General features: G+C 48.5%; 1 protein-coding gene across 2 annotated transcripts in view; it reads right to left on the bottom strand.

The window, feature by feature from the left end:
• Positions 14,355-17,477, bottom strand: part of C16H1orf21 (chromosome 16 C1orf21 homolog) — a 245,160-nt gene continuing 242,037 nt past the window's right edge. For both annotated transcript variants that reach the window (XM_018060710.1, XM_018060709.1), the window contains exon 6: positions 14,355-16,895. In XM_018060710.1, coding sequence (XP_017916199.1) covers positions 16,857-16,895 — 39 coding nt within the window. In that variant the 3' untranslated portion in view covers positions 14,355-16,856. The remainder of the gene's footprint in view (positions 16,896-17,477) is intronic.

Raw genomic sequence — 17,477 nt, 5'->3', positions numbered from 1 at the left:
GAAGGAGACAGGGCGAGAGAGGGAGGGGGAGAGAAGAAAGGAGGGAGAAAAGAAAAGTAAGGAACCCCCAGGGGTAGGTGCTGTGCAGGAAGGGCTGCCTGGGGTCCCTTCCAAGTCTCACAGCAGCCTATGTGTATGAGGAGTACATGGTGGGTTTGGTTGAGGAGGGACACATTTAGGGGAGCTGTTTCAACTGGAGGAAGGGAAGATGAGACGGCAGGAAGGATAAGAATACTGGAGGGAAGCTGGAGAAGGTGGCTCAGAGGTGGCCCAGGCAAAGAATGTGATCAAGCAGAGAGGACGTGGCGTGCTGACCCAAGGCACACATGTGAGTGGCCCTAAGGCTGAGTGGTTACAAGCTAGGCCTCTGAGTCAGATGACCTAATCCTGGGTCTGCATGCATGCACTGTGACCTTGGGCAAGTTACTCAATCTCTCTGTGGCTCAGTCTCCCCAACTATAAAGCTTCATAGGGGTTATCTGAAGGATTATGTGAGAGAACATTTCGTCTCTGTTTGGTATGTGGCAGTGACTGTTATGAGGATGGACCAGTTGGGGACCAGTTGATGGCCTTGATGTCACACTGTCCCCCAGTGACTGTCAGTGTTTGGTAGACTCGGCTTCTGCTAAGAAGTCCATTTCACCTGGGACCTGAGGATGCAAATCAGCTCTGATCGTGACCAAGAGACTTCAGTTTACCTGGGTCTTCCTCTTTAATACCAATGACCCTGTTTACTTTCAGTTTGGAAAATCTTCAAGCTTTTTCCTTCCAATTTTGTGTGGGGGAGGAGGGGTGGGAATGAGGAGATGTTTGTGGCCCCTGGCAGGAGTCAGAGGGGACCCCGGGGCACCAGAATTCCAGAGTCCCTAGGAGCACAAATCCTGAAGATTATGTCAAGGATAAAAGAGGATTTAGGGTGATGATTTAAAGCTTCCTTTCTCCTTTTTCGGCCAAGGGCCTGGGAAGAGGGGGTGGGAGCTGAAAACAGACAGAGCCTTGTTAGTGACTTGAATTTTCACATGTAGAATGATGGAGCTTCGGAAGGGAGTTTCTGCTCTGCGTGGCCCGCCCATCCCACGCCATCTAACCTGATCTTTAAATCGGCAACTCCATTTGTATTCCAGTCTGACCATGGGAGACTCATATCCCTGTGGGCCCCAGCCTTGGTTTGTAGCTGATGAGAAGTGTTCAGGGGAGGCTTCAGCCAACACAAAAGGACTGTGGGGAAACTAGCCAGCCCCAGGCTCACCCCACAGCTGGGGCCCTGGGAAGCAGGGAGGAGGCAGACCAGTCTTTACAACTGCTTTTTATAGGATACTGTCTGTCTTGGTTATATTCAAGGCTCTCAGTCCCAGATAGGAGAGCAAACCATGAGAACCCAGTGTCAGGTCAATGACCAAGTGCCGAGCATACCAATGACCACAGCTCTGGGAACAATTGGAGCAAGTGCTTGAAATTCCAGCCGCGAGCCTGGCTGCCCCACGTGAGGGGATGCTTATGTCTCGGGTAACAACCCAGCTGGCAATTCCCGAACTCACCAGGAGTTCAACCACAGCAGCCCCAGTTATAACCATCATAACCCCCACCCCACACTTTGGCTCTGCTCCGGACAAGGTCCTGTTCTGTGTGTTCAGTTGAGAGATGCTGCAGGAAGATGAGCAGCCACTGCTCCCAGCCCCCTTGCCAAGGGGACCCAGCTCTCTTGGGGGTGGGAGCTGCCTTCCCTGAGGTTTGTCAATTTGATGGGAAGAGGCTCCTTTCCGAGATGCTGTGTGTTAGCCTGAACGTATCTCCCAGGGCCAGGGGCATCCTGAGAGCTGACGAGCAGTGGGGTGAGGAACACTGCTAGCAGGAGTAGGCTTAGGCTGCGGCTTGAGGTCAGCGATAACCTGGGGTCAGTGATGAGGGGTAAGTCTCCCGTTCAGGATGGGGGAGTTCACGAAATTCTCTTCCTTCAGAATGGCTTAAGCAAAATCCTGCCTGGACACCCGATGAACCCTGAGGCCTTTCGCTAGCCTGAGCTCTTCATCTTCTGGGGGTTGATTCATTCTCTTGTCCACCACCAAGAGGGACTCACCTTCATGTGTCACCCGGAGTCCTCCTCATTCCTCACCTTTCCCGGTTCATTCTTATCATCACGATTGGTAGCAGAGTTGGGGTTTCCTTTTCCAGGCTCTTACAGCCCCTTGGAGTGTGTGGACGGTCCAGCACGCACTACTGTTCCATAGCTCCCTGGGGGCGGGGTTCATTCTGTCCATCTTTGTTTGCTGGTGACCATCTCAGTGGCATACTGGGTGCACAAGTGGCCTGGGGACCCTCCCTGTGCCTCACAGTGGCCTGGGGAGATACCTAAAAATACCCAGCCCTGCTCCTGGAGATCCTGACTTGAGTGACCTGAGGTCTGGACGTTGGTTGTGGTCTGAAAACCTCCCCATGTGACCTAACCTGCAGCCATGGTTGAGAACCGTTCCCCCAGAGTAGACCGTTAATGAAAGCTTGTCTTAGGATGAACCAACGAGCTTTGTCTAAGTGACACCTTCTCTTTTATTGTGTGTGTGTATGTGTGTGATTCTCAAGCCCTACTCACCCCTAGCATTTATTCACTCTTAACGCCATTAGTTTGAGCCATACCACTCTTGGGGTTGGTGTTTATACCCTCTCGTGTGTAGAATGGATGGCTAGTGGGAAGCTGCTATACAGCAGAGGAAGCTCAGCTCAGGGCTCCTTGATGACCTAGAGGTGGTGGGAGGGAAGCTCAAGAGGGAGGGGGTATGTTTCTACATAAGCTGATTCACTTCATTGTGTAGCAGCAACTACACAACATTGTGAAGCAATTGTGCTCCAATTAAAAAAAAAAAGTTCTGGAAGGAGAGCTACTGGCAGGCATTTCAACTCTGATGTTTAAAACAGCATTGAACAGCTCACTAAGTCTTAGGAAGTTCCTTCTCTAGCAAGTGGAATTCTCTCTCATTCTCCAGCATCACTCCACATCTGCCAAGCCTCTTCCTTAACGTTTCCTCGATGGGAGACCATGTTTCTGAGCCGTGTGGAAAGTAGTCTTGGGCAGGTCTGAGGGGCCACGTGTGAGCCCCCAGGTGGGGTGAGCAGCCTGCAGGGAGATGCATGTGGACAGGGTGTGTTATGCCAAATGGGAACACACATGAGGTGATTGAGTTTCATTCACAGCAAAAATGAGAGAAGTCAGATCACAAAACATTTGCTGAAATACCATATGATATTGCTTACATGTGGCATCTAAACCACCACACAAATGAACCTATCTACGCAAGATAATCAGACTCACAGACTCAGAGAACAGACTTGTGTTTGTCGGTGGGGGGTGGGGGAGGGAAGGATTGGGCATTTGGGATTAGCAGATGCAAATTATTACATACATGATGGATAAACAATAAAGTCCTACTGTGTATACAAGGAACTAAATTCAATAATGATAAACCCTGATGGAAAAGAATATGAAAAAGAATGCATATACATATAACTGAATCATTTTACTGTAACAGCAGATATTAGCACAACTTTCACTAAGTTAAAAAAAGAGTTTGCTGAGTCCAGTTCTGTGTGCAGCTCACTGCTAGGCGCTGTGGGACTTCAGGGTACCTACCCTCTGTGTGGGAAAACGAGAGAAGAGGACCTCAAAATATGAGCTGAAGCACAGATTTCCAAAGCTCCCAGAGCTCCAAAAGGGGTGATGTCCATTCCCTGTCAGAGCTTTGGTGTCTCAGCTGTGGCTGACAACAGCCTCTGAGCCTAAATCAGCTGCAGCTGGTCCCTGGGACGAGGTCTCTTTTTGAACATACGAAAAGAACACAGGGAATATATTGCAAATTCACAGGTACCGTATTTCCCATATTTGCTCCAGTTACTTAAAAAAAATTTTTTTTGCTATGTGCCAGATCTTGGTTGCAGCATGCAGGCTCTCTAGTTGTGGGGTGCAGGCTTAGTTGCTCTGCAGAGGCAACGTGGGATCTTAGTTCCCTGACCAAGGATTGAACCACATCCCCCTGCATTGAAAGTGTGAGTCTTAACCACTGGACTACCAGGGATGTCCTTGCTCGAGTTAATTTTTTTAAACACTGAAACATTGTTAACTCACCCCTGTGCCATCTCCCCTTCCCCCCTCCTTTTTTAAGAATGAGCTTCTATAATTTACATCTTATGTATGCCTAATCATTTTTTAAAATTCATTTTTAATATTTATTTGGCTGTGTGGGGTGTTAGTTGTGGCATGCAAATTCTTAGTTACAGCAGGTGGAATCTAGTGCCTTGACCAAAACTGAACCTGGGGTGACCTGCATTGGGAATGCAGAATCTCAGCCACTGGACCACCAGGGATGTCCCCCTCCCTCCTTTCTTGAAATTGGTATTTGTCTTTCCCAAGTATGTTTCCCTATGCATATTACTATACACATGGGCGTCCACCCACAGTACATGATACGGTGTTACCAGCTTTCAAACTTTATATAAATGGCGTCACACTGCACCCTCTGCATGATGTTCGCTCACTTCCCTGTTTTTGAGCTTTACCCATGCTCACCCAGGATTAATGAAACTACTATTTATTCATCCATTCTCTTTCTGATGGGCTTTGAGAGTGCATTCCATTTTTACCGGTTAGAAATAATGCTACAACCTTGTTTGTAATGTGTATTTTGGCACACATATCCGTTTCTTTTCCTTCTTCCCTGCCTTCCTTCTCTTCCTTTTGAAGTACAGTTCATTCACAATATTATATTAGTTCCAGGTGTACAGCATAGTGATTCAATAGTTTTACAGATTACGCTCCGTTGTAGGTTATCACAGGATAATGGGCATAATTCCCCATGCTGCACACTGTCTTCTTGTTGCTGATTTATTTCACGCCTCTCCTTGCACACAGATGCTTCGCGCTCTCCTTAAATGCTGCCTCTATGACCATCACAGCTTTCAGACCTGTGAGCAGCCTGCACAGGGCTCTGCCATGGGCTCAACCTTCTTTAGTACTGGCAACTTGGCCCTTAGTGAGACTCTGAACTTGACCTGGTTTCTGGGCTCCAGCTTGCACTTGGAGACCTAGTCCGACACCAGAACTCTCTGTGCCTCAAGCCTCTCAGGGCTTTTGCCCCCCACCCCCACCTGGCCCCTGCTGAAAGGGACGTTCTTTGGCAGGAAAGCTTGGCATATCTTGGATCCTAAGATGAGATCTCATACACGTGGTCAGCTTTAACTGGACCTCAAAAGAAGTGCAATTTTCTGTAATAAGAAAAGGGAGCGTTTCCTGAGGACAGTCAGGAGCCGGAGTAGGAAAATAAACACGGCAGAGCAGTGCAGGCGCGCGCGCTCACGCTCAGTCCCTTCAGTCGCGTCCGACTCTGCGACCCCGTGGACGGCAGCCCTCCAGGCTCCTCTGTCCATGGCATTCTCCAGGCAAGCATACTGCAGTGGGTTGTTGTGCCCTCTTCAGGGGATCTTCCTGACCCAGGGACTGAACCTGCATCTCTTATGTCTCCTGTGCTGGCAGGCGGGTTCTTTACTGTTAGCGCCCCCTGGGACGTATAGCGTGAGGACTGGGCTAAGAGCAGTGGCTGATGGAAGCTGGGTTCTGTCAGAGAGTGGGTAACATGACATGAATCTAGAAAGGTAAAGCTTCGTGCTCCCCACCAGATGACTTTGAGCTTTGGGATGGGAAGGGTGAGTGGGCAGTGACAGGTGATTATGGCTGGGAGACCATGTCACGAGGAGAAACGTTATCCCCTAGGGCCATCCCCGGGCTAGGCTTGAGTGTACGCAGCGCTCACAGCTGGGACTCGTGGTCTCATTTCCCTCCAAATTGCTGAGCGCTGAGGCACTATCAAATTAGTCTTCCTCTCCCCTCCATCACTCACATGGCACTTCCTGCCTCTCCTGCTTCCAAGCAGGCAAACTCCAGGCAAACCACGCACAGGCTTCAGTCCAGCTGTGACCGGCAGGCTAGGCCCTGACGTCACCTACAAGAGCCTGGGGGAGCAGATGCGAGGGGTGGTCCAGCGTCTTCTCTGCAGCTTGATGCCTCTGTGGCTTGAGCTTATTGGAAGCTCCCAAAGTTCCCCATCAAGGGTACCGGGAACCAGCAGGTATATGTGTGTGGGGTGCAGTGGGGATGGGGATGAGGTTAGGAAGCCCCTCAAGCTTGGAAAAGACCTTGATGCTGGGAAAGATGGAGGGCAGGAGGAGAAGGGGGGTGACAGAGGATGAGACGGTTGAGATGGGAGAGACAGGCTGATTGTTTTTGAAAGAACAAGCTTGGGTCCCAGGTTTACTCTAGGCAGAAGCTTGGGCTTTTGTGGTGTTTGACAGCCTGTAAAACTCAGCAGTGAATCTGAGCTCCCAGCCCCACCTGCTGTCAGGAGAAGGTCTGGTATAGTTATTAACTCCTTCCCCTTGGCTGGCAGACCCCCACTCCCTCTCCTTTCACCATTCCCACCCTTATTCTCACCACCAAACCATCAGGAAATCGTGGAGAAAATCTGTTCTCTAGAGCCAGGGAGAAGCGTGGAGAGAGGCTGGCAGGGCTGGCTGACCAGATCAGTGCTTGTCAGGCTGATGCCACAGGGAAGACAGAGCCAAGTAAAACTGTGGCTTCACACTTTGAGACTGTGTGTACATCTACATTTCTCTCTGGTAGATCCTGGAAGGTGAGCGTATGGGAGAATCAATTGTTTTAGCCTCCAGAATGTGCTAGATAGCCATGGAGTTTGAGAGTGGGCCACGAGAGAGACTCACACCTCATTTTCATACTGTTCCTTACATCTTCCCATCTCTGTTCTCTTCTTGGGTGACCCCAGAGCCTGGCATACATAATGTAAATGGCAGATATCAGCTGAATAAGTGCCTTCAGAAAGTGAATGGTTGTTTACTAAGCATTTACTATGCGATCTCAGATCAAACCTATGAGAAAACTGTAAGGTAAGCATGTTCAGGAAGGTTAAGTAACTTGTCCAAGGTCTCACATCTAGGAGTGTGTGTGTGGTGGAGGGGGAGTGACGCACAAGAGATTTGAAAGGCTCATGGCATCATTTTTTATCCTTGTTCATTTTCACAGCCTCATCAAATCTATGCCATTCTGAATTTGCAGAAGCTGAGGGGACAGCGAGGCCCTGAATCTGCAGAAGCTGACTGTCCCTGAAAGCTGAAAGTGATGGAAACAAGGTTGGGGGCTTTCCAAGTGGGTGCTTGGCGTGGCACGTTCCCTGTAAAACAGAAGCACCTGAACTTCTGTGCATACAATAGGGAAGAAGACAGAAGAGTGGAGGGACAGGACCCCGAGCTCTTTGGCAGACCACAGCCTTGTCCCTGAGATCCAGGAAAACAGAAAGGCGCGGAAAAGAACCGAGTCAGGTCAACTGTTAAAAATTATTTAATAGAAAGTCCAATGTCAAAATGTAACAATAACCAAAAATACACATGTATAAATATGTATATATAATTAGACCTGTACACTTTCTCAGACCCTTTTCAAATGAAACAGAATCATCATCACATCTGTGTGGTCAAATCAAAAATAATATTCAAGCGACGTGGACCCACTGGCGCTGTGGGGAATAATAGTACTGCTGAAGCACTTGGAGGGGTCAAAGAATGTCAGTCATGAGCGAGTTGGGGATATTGCCAAATGTCCTTTTCTGGAGACCCAGAGAGGGAAGATGAGCAACCCCACTGCTCTGTACAGTGTATCTGATCTTCTTTTAGCACCTACAGCCACTACTGTCTAGGAACAGCTTTCCTATTGGATGGGGTTTTGAACTCTCGAAGCTTCTGTGGTTTGAGAGCTTGCTTGCCCTATCTCCCAGACTAGAAGCTCCTGGGTGGGGGTGGGGGAGGTTGCTTCAAGACCTTCCTATTCTGCAGGCCGAGTACCAGCACAGGGTTTGGGAAAGCATGCCATCAAGGTGTGCTGATTTGCTCTTAAAATAGTGGTGTTGAAAGTGGCTGTGCACCTACGAGGGGGCACCCAAACCCTCAGGGGTTCAGAGAGAAAATACTAGAACCTCTTGTCTATAGTATTTTTCATCTTATTCTTTAAAAATTTCTATGCTGTGTACTTTCAAAAAAATGTGCCTAATAGTAGAGGAGTATATGAATATATACTTTAAATAAATTGATAAACCTATAGAGGGGTACATCTTGCAAGGTTTTTTGCTGATAGGCATGTGTGGCCCAAAGAGATGGGCACCCACTGCTGCACAGAATCCGTGTGCACGTGGAGCCCTGGGGAGGCTGCCCTGCTGGGCGCTCAAGCCCCTCTGAGAAGCTTTTGCAGGTGCTCAGAAAAGCAAAGCCTCAAGATTACCTCCCAGACCTGAATAAGAGCTGAGGCCTCCTGGTCCCGCTGCTCGATTTCCCTTAAATGTTAAGGCCTTATCCTCAAGAAAACACACATGCCCCTGGGAAGAGCACAGACACAGCCTTTGACCCTGACAAGGAAGCCTTTTGATCTCTTCCTGGTGATGGAGAGGGAGCTGGACCAGGGCAGACAATGGGGAGATGCTGCCCGAAGGCAGTCCTGGCCAGATTCCATGACCACACCCCTGCTTGGTGACCTTCTAGGCCTTCACTTTAAAGCAGGTGTATTTGAGGCCACATACTCTGTCAGTTTCCAGCGTCGTGATGACCACAGGCTGAATTCTCATCAAAAAGCCTAGGCGGCTGTGAAATTCGCGTGGGAACCACAAGACACAGAATTAGAAAATTCCTCTGCAAGGAGCCAGAGGAATATCTGGGAAAAAGAGTAGGTGTGTGAGCTACAGTCTTTCTGAGTCCAGAAGGCTGGTGAACATGCCAGCCTGCAGCCAGGATGGCAGCTGTGGGGTTTGTGCGAAGAAGGTGAGTCCTAAGCAGCCCTCGGGGCTCTTGGGGATCCCCGGGCAGAAGACCTGAGCCACTCAGCTGGGAAAACTGCTTTCAGCCCCCAACGCCTTCAGCTTCTCAAGGAAATGATGCTACCTGCTGTGACCTTTTCTTGAGTTTCTAGAAACCATGCACTCTCACAGCTAGTGTTTGGATGCATCTAATTCTTTTTCTTCTCCTTCTAACAATTTATCTGGCGGGGGCAAGGGGAAGAGAAACCCAATGCTCTGAGCTCCGAAGAAGTTTTTGGAAAGCCTAAAAGGCACCTGGAGTTGTCTGCACAGAGAGATCCTGCTGTCTCCGAGCCCCCGGGGGGCCTCCCTGTCCCCACGAGGCTCAGCCGCTGTCCAGGCTGGCAGGAGTTTTCCACGTGCATACAGTCCATCTGCGCTTTTGTATTTTGTTTGAATTTCCCTTTCTTTGGCAGGACACAGGTGCACACCACAGACAGAGCGGAGGCTCGGCCACCAGGTGGGACCCAACCCAGGGAAAGGCTGTCCAAGGGAGGCTGCCTGTGGGTAGAATGAGTGAAGGCCTCATACCCAGGGTGGGGAAATCCTTGGCGGCTTCCCACGTATTTATCTTTGGGTCCTCATCCCGAGCTCTAGGCCAGCCAGTTCCCAGGAGGTATTTTTAGTCTGGGTGGCTCTACAGACAGGTCAGGGTGACCCAGAGCTGTCCCCTGTATGTCTCTAAATCCAGCCTGGGGTAAAGCCCTTGAGAGCAAACAGCTCTGGGGGAGAGGACCAGGAGCTGGGGCACGGGTGGAGGATACACAGGAACAAACCGTCTCAGGAAGCATCTGTGCCCTTCCATGGTGAGGACGGGACTCCTGGTCCCGACGGGGACCACACTTACCTCTCTGGAGGCCTCAGAAGTGGGCTTCAGGGAGCCGAGCACCCACAGCCCCCTTATGCGCCGGGGCGGGTCCCTGGCTGCCTTGCCTGCATCTCTTCTCCTCCCTCAGCTCCCACTCCAGCCGCTTCTGTGCCTGCGGCCCTGCCACCCATGCTGACCCTTCTTTCACCTGTGTCCCATGCTGTCCCCTCAGCCTGAAGGCCCTCTGCGTTGCTTTCCCTCAGGCCTCTGACACACTCGGGCTTTGAAGTCCCCTCTTTTGGGAAGCCCCCAGTTTACAAAGCTGGGCGGCTGCCCCCCTGAGATTCTCCCTCGGCACCCCGAAGGAATTTCCTGCAGCACCGCTTCCCACATTGTCTTCCCCGCTAACAGTGGGCTCCTCGCGGGCGGGAGCTAGGTTTGGGTCATCTGTGTACTGCTGGCCGTTAGCTCAGTGCCTGGAGCTAATAACAAGATGCACCAAATGATCTGTTAAATAACTGAGTCCTAGACACTAGGGAGTGAGTGAGTGAAAGTCGCTCAGTCGTGTCTGACTTTTTGAGACCCCCTCGGACTATACAGTCCATGGAATTCTCTAGGCCAGAATACTGGAGTGGGTAGCCTTTCCCTTCTCCAGGGGATCTTCTCAACCCAAGGATCGAACCCAGGTCTCCCCCAGGGCAGGAGGATTCTTTACCAGCTAAGCCACCAGGGAAGCCCATCGGGGAATGCAATGCTAAAAATGCTACATCTGGGCCAACCTGGATGAAGGGGCCCAACCCCACTCCCTAGGGCTGTTGTGTCCCAGTAGAGCTGGTGAAATGCTGCAATTGGGACCACACTGGCTGAGTGGGAGAGTGTGAGAAGTGCTGGGGGGTACGCCTGGACCTGGCTTGTGTCCTATATTGCCGAAAGTTGGAAAGATTGCTAACCACAGAGTCCAGGTGGGGGAGCCCAGGTGAGTGAAAGATGCTAATGGCAGGCATCTGGGCACAGAGTGGGTGCGAGGCCAGACGACCAGCAGATTTCCATCCTCCTATTTGGGTCTCACTCAGACTTTGGAGAACGTGATCACTAGCTTTTCCTAGTTTGGTATTATTATAATTACACTCATGATTTCTTAGACGTTGTCTTAAAGATTATACAAAGCAAAATGCAGCTCTTCTTGAACTACTTACATGATAAAGTATGTTTTTTCTCCATGTATCTTTCTGTGGTGTGTTGGAAATTGATCCAAATTTAGAGTCCTAATAAAGCAGCTGCCTGGTTCTGCTCCAGGAAAATCGATACAAAAATTCAAAAATGAATTTGCATCTTGCTCTGAATGGAAAAGCTGGCTTGCAATCTACCTCAAAATTTCCCTTGCTCATTTCACTGTCAAGGGAGAAGGGTCTCTGAAGATCTGGACTGAAAAGGCAGAAACCAGGGGCTGTTCAATCACTTTTGGGTCCAAGCCCAGCGGTCTCCAATATTCTAGAGCTATTTTCTAACCTGAGGGACCCTAAGGCAGTTTTGGCCAAGTTCGAGTTTGTGGCGTTCATTTTTACTGCCTCTAAGTCTTACTCAATCAGATGCAAAGGCTTGGGCTAAAAATAACCCCTGGAAAGCAAAGAAGGGAGCATTCAGAGAAGAGAGGGAAGACAGTATTAGAATGGGGCCTTGGTTTAGAGGTGAATCTTGCTAAATTAAAGCAATTTTTCTCTGGCTTCCAAGAGATAAGAGTCAGTTCCAACACCATCTTAAAGGATTTTGACAGCTACCATGTTAGAAAGAAGCAGGGATCTTGGGGACAGTTTTCATGAGAAAACTGGACATAGCACCCCCTTGACACAAGGAAACTCTTTCGATTCTTTCATGCTAAGAAAGTGAGGGTGGAGGCAGGTCCCCTCTAGGCAGCACCTTTAACAGTTGCTATGGAGACATGAATCATCTTCTTCAGAGGTTGTTGTGCCTTAGAAGCAAGGAGAGGAACTCTGGGGAATTCTCAGACTCTTTTGACCTTCGAACAAATTATTTAAATGCCTACCCAAGTCACTACATGACCATCTAAAACATTTAAGGTCTTGAAAGAGATTTGCATCTAGTTTCAATGCTTACACTAGCCTGGGAAACACAGAGCCCCCAGTCCAAAGATCAAAAAGAGACGCCAAACCCTAGCCCACAAGAAGGAACTTCAAGTTAATGGTCTAGGCATTGCCCTTCCTCCACCTTTGGAGATCAGGTTCTCTTAAACTTCTCAGAAGGTTAAGGCTTTTCACTTTCCTCAAAGGATGCATTCTGGGATGAAACAAGACTTGGGACCCAGGAAAGAAATCAGAGCACTCAAAAGCCCATTCTGGCCATGTTGGATGCCTAACTGTAGACGGCAGCCTTCTTTTCCAGATGCTGAAAGTATTCCAAGGAGAGAGAGATGTGTCTAAACCCCAAAGCCTTTTCCTTCCAGGCACTAACACCCTGCTAGCCTCTCCTGGTTTGTGCGTCGCTCATCAGATATGGGAAGGCCAAGAAAACACTCCCCATGGGGAAACCATGCTGGTGATGAGCCCAGGAGACTCTGGAAGAGGGAGATGCCCCCAAAGGGTTGTTCTCACAGTGTTACGTTGCAAAGGGCATAATAATAATAATAATTTTTGAAAAGCACTTGAATGACATCTTTCCTTCTTTCAACATGGGCATTTATGTTGGATAGATGCATTCTACACTTAAGATACACTAGTCAGAACATGGGGCTAACTGATTGACTTCCCAGGATTATTGTGACAAGACAGTTATAAAAATGCCTAGCGTAGTATCTGGCACAGAGTGAGTTTAAATAATAAAAGTTAGCTCCTTTTCCTTTTTCCCTAAGATTAGATTAGATCCCAGGTAAGGTACAAGAGCCTCCTGAAAAGCACGGCATAACTAGTGAGCCCATCCTAAGGTCTCTCACAAAAGTAAATCTATTTACCCACAAACCTCATATTCTTCCATGGCACTTGACTCTCTTCCAGAGACATACAAAAAAGTGACTGAAGTCAAGGGCATTTCCCCCCCTTGGAAAAACATGTCCATTCATTGGCAAAGGCAATTCGTACACCTCATCCATGAGATTCCAAAGGTCGATGGCAGGGACTTGAGCTGTGTGGAAGCTGACTGCCTCACCCGGCTTCACACAAGCACCTGGGGTAGAGAGCAGGGCAGGGAGGCGTGTTCAGTCATCCACCTGTGCCACTGAGAAGCCACCTTCCAGCTTTGAGCCACCTTTTCATTATGCCTTTAAATAAATCTCCCCTCTCCCTGACCAGGCCTTATTCTTCTACTAGGATTTTAAGCAACTTAGCAAAAAGTTTAATTTCTGAGAGATACAAAGAAAGAAAGCTCTGAGCACAGCTTCCAGGGGAAAGCAGATTTTATGTAAAATTATACATTGTAATCTGATACTTTTTTTTTTTCATGATGGAGTTGGGAGGAGGAAGGAGAGAGCCAATTGTTTCGCCTTTCATAAAAAATTTATGAGTCCCAGAGTCCAAGATTTAGAGTCAGTATTTTCCTAGATTAGGAATTTGATAATTTTTCTTCCCATCAAACTGACATACTTAACTGAGTTTCTTTTCTAAAGCCAGTAGACGTGGAAATGCTCTTTTAAATTCTTGCCGATGTCTAAGCAGGGCTTGCCATCAATATGCCAAGGGGCCTCATAGGCTACTGATGTAAACTGCATAAGAGGTATAATTTCTGCTCTTAGCAGGCTTAGGGGAGAGGCTGGCCCTAAGAGGCAAGTCTCAGTGAAATTGGGAGGACAAAGTTATAACAAACTGTTACCGAAAGGGGGCGCCATCATCCCTGGGCCTGCTCCTGTCGCAGCCCTGGAGCCTGGGGGAGCCTCCGACACCGAGGCGGAGGAGGCTGGCACCGCACAGAGGACTGAAGAACCCGAGGTTCCTCCTCAGTCTGGGCATCAGAGCCCGACCTCAGACCCTGGGCGCTGCAGACGCCGAGAGAGAGACCTGTCTCCCAGCAGGCCAGGGGACGGCCGCTGCTGTGTCTGAGGGCTGACCTAGTTTTCTGTCCCCAGACTTTGTACCTTCTTTGTCCCTAAATAGACCATAACACCGCCCTGCGCTCCAGCCCGGGGCTTGGAGGCATCACTGAGGTTAAAAAGCCTCTTTTTAAGCTTCTCAGCCAGTAACAAACACGCATTCAATTATGACAGCAGTACTCCGTGATCCCGAATCTCCGCCAACCAAAAGAAAGCTACGCACAGACTGCTGAACTTTTATAATTCGACAACTCAGCGCACAAGGCGTGAGTAATCGCGCAGTAAATCTTGCCCTGCCCGCTGGCCGCTAAGCAGCTGGATCCCGCATCTCACCCGGCCCACGGCCATTCCCTCGACCTGCTCTGTCCTGAATGCTCCTGGGTCCATCTCTCCTCCTGTTTCTACCTCCCTCCGCCAGGCCCTTTCCCTCCCTCCCTCCTTCCATCTCCCTGAGGCCTCAGAGATAACAGCCAGCAGAAGCACCAGCTTCAGATTATTTTTTCATTGTATCTGAGACAGTGTGCTTAAAGTTCACATACACGGGGCAGGGGGGAGAAAGGCAACAGGTTTTTGCGTTATTTTCAGAAGGCATAAAAAAATCAAATACAAACACAAATCACTTGACAATTTTATGATTAAAACCGACAAATGGAAAACAGACAGTTTTGAGTGTTGCTAACATAATCAAGCATTTCGTGCCAACCGGCTCGGCCACCCCGTTTCTCAGGTCTAAGTGTACCACGCGTGTCTGCAGGTGAAATGACTTTTGCACATCAGCGAGGTAGCCAGTGTTAAACCCAGAGGACAGAACCCAGGTGAAAAGCCACTGGTTCACAGAAACGACACTTGAAACCCTCAAAAATCAGATTCCAAGGGACATGTGGTTCTGTGTATGTGTATCATGTCAAAATGTTAAACATGACCGTAAGAAAAACGATGTGAGCATGTTTTATCTCGGTTGAAGGTGGTGGTTTTCTGGGAAGACGCTATCTGAGACACCACATGGAAGGTGTTCAGTGTCTGCTTCATTCTTGCTTGATAAGAGCAAGGGATCTCGGGAAAAGGTCATTCCTGGAACAGTGAACAAGTCTGAGGTGGGGCACAAGTCTGAGGTGGGGCTCAGCAGTCCGTTTACAGTTGAGGAAAACTATTTTAGTCACTTGGCCAAAAAAACCATACAAAGGGAGGGGATGTAAAACCCTAGGCGACTTGAACTCTCCCTGCATTTTTTTCTGCTTGAAGCAGGATAAAGAGCATGAAATTTTGGCTGCGTCTCTGTTTATGTAACAACCACAGCTGCTCCCCAAAATAGCTGCCGCTGCCGGCTGAAAGAAGGAAGGGCTTTTGTTGCTAACGTTTGAGTCCGTTTTCTCTAGTGCCTGACTGAGTTTCCTTCCCCTCATGTTTGGGGTGTGCTGCTGGGTCCAAAAGGAGAGAAGGAATTTCTCCCCGGACACATTAGTGGTGCCATCAGCTATATGGATGGATTTTCAAGTCAAGGCTCGTCTTCGCAGCAAGACTACACTAAGCTTCCTAGTCTATTCGGTGGCAGGTAACCTCTTGACCACCTAGAACGTATTAACTACCCACCTTCGGAGGGCAGTAGAGTGGCTGATAGTGAGGCCTTTTGTGTTCATAACCCCACAAAGAGAAACATACAGTGCTTTTCCTGTGTTTTATTTGTGTGTGTGTGTGTGTGTGTGTGTGTGTGTGGAACAAATCCAATCCTGGACTGCTGGCGTGGCATTGAACAGGGTGCCCTCCCCCAAAAGTAACGAAGAGAACTCTCGTCAAAGCTGTTGGATGTGTTAAAAAAATACAAAAGTTATTTTCTCCTTTTGATTGCTATTTACTTGTGACAACATATGTTAAAAATATTACTTCTGTCTTTGAGAAGAGATCATTCTCTTCATAGAATATGGAAAAATAAACTCTACCAAACCCACAGTTCACGTTCCCCACTACGGCCCGGGGCTTTGGCTTTCGCATCTCTGGAAATCATCACCAGTGTCAATGGAATACTACATTTTCCAGGCGGCAAACGCTTTTCACAGCACCATCCAGTGCTGCCAACGAGAGAATGGAAGTGGCAAGGCTCACGTGACATCTTGAAGGGAGAGGATTAGGAAGTAGGGTGGTTTATTTGCTGACAAAGTGAAAGGTAACGGGGTGGTTTCAGGCCCTCCTAACAAGCTGTGGGGTGTCCCCCTCATCACCTCTGACCACTGCCAGCACTGAGCTTGCGTGGTGGGTTGTACATGGGATGGTAGGGAGCCATGAAGGTGCCATTGCTAGGAGGACTCAGCTTCCGCACCCAGGATCATCATGAAACACTGAGCTGGATGAATGGGAGAAGACAAGGATACATAAAAACAGTAAAATGTTTATTTTCTTAGAAAAAAAAGTGGGCAAGAGGGATTCAAAATGATTGTGATCACACTTCCGTCTGCATCTGAGCAAAACTGATGTTGCAAGCTTGATCTTTGATTAAGAGACCCAGGAAATGAAACCACCTGCTGCTCGCTCCTATGTCACTTCCAGGAGTCATGTCACGACATGCTTGGAATTGATAATAGCGTCTCTACTTCTTCTTAGCAGAGAAACTAGGCTTGCCATAGCAACCATCCCATCTCCAAAGCGCAACACTGCCAGTGAGAAGCAAGGCTCTGGACTGCTGGGGGAGGCAGGGAGGAGGGAGGGGGAAGGAGGCGCTTGTCTTAGAAGCGGAACCAGTCTAGAATAGAAGTTGGACATCTGAGTTCACCACTACCTCATCTTTTAGAAAATAGGTTGGAGAGCATCTGTAAAACCAACAGTATCTTTAAGGTGAAATTGCAGAATTTTGCTGCAGACCTGGACACTGAGAGAAGTGAAAAGTTGCAACAAGTTTTAACTAGCAGCAACAAAGAAAGTTCGATAACAGTTTTTGTTTGTTTTTAGCAATATTCCTTTGCAAGTTCATTAAGAAACACTGTAATTTAATGGGGCATACGATATGGAACGATCTTCTTTTGCTATAGTGCTGTTCGCCGAAGAGAACCAACCTTTGCAAAGATTTCAACTGGGGTGTAACCTATTTACACAGTAGTAGCTCCCGGTTTGACTGGTAGGATTGGTGCTATGTGATATCTTCTTCTTCCGAACAATAATCTCGACCCTTGAGAGGAAAAGAAAAGAATAAGATGTGAATGAGAAATTCAAAGTAGAGCTTGAAATAGTTATCTGCAATCCATCTTCTCAGTTTATGTCTCCCTGCAGTGAAACCCAGGCTCCATCAGTGACTGCTGGGCATCAGGTATGTAAGTCATAAATACACACTGACCAACTTGTAAACTGTATATACATCGTCGCTTCGAAGTTTTACCAAACTTCTAATAAGCCTTTGTTTTGTATTGGTAGGGCTTCCCTGATAGCTCAGTTGGTAAAGAATCCACCTGCAATGCAGGAGACCCTGGTTCGATTCCTGGGTTGGGAAGATCCCCTGGAGAAGGGATAGGATAACCACTCCAGTATTCTGGCCTGGAGGATTCTGTGGACTGTATAGTCCATGGGGTTGCAAAGAGTTGGACATGACTGAGCCACTTTCACTCACTTCACTTTGTATTGGTAAGGATTTATATTATTCTAGGCACAGATAAGACTCAGCCTTTCAGCACATAATCACCAAATGGATGATCCATGCAGGAGACCAGTTTGTCATGAACAGGAGAAAACACAGAGAACAGTGAGCAAGAGCCTT

This window comes from Capra hircus, chromosome 16, assembly GCF_001704415.2.
Source record: "Capra hircus breed San Clemente chromosome 16, ASM170441v1, whole genome shotgun sequence".
NCBI lineage: Eukaryota > Metazoa > Chordata > Mammalia > Artiodactyla > Bovidae > Capra > Capra hircus.
Note: the sequence above shows the minus strand (reverse complement) of the source record. Positions and strands in the feature narration are given on the sequence as shown.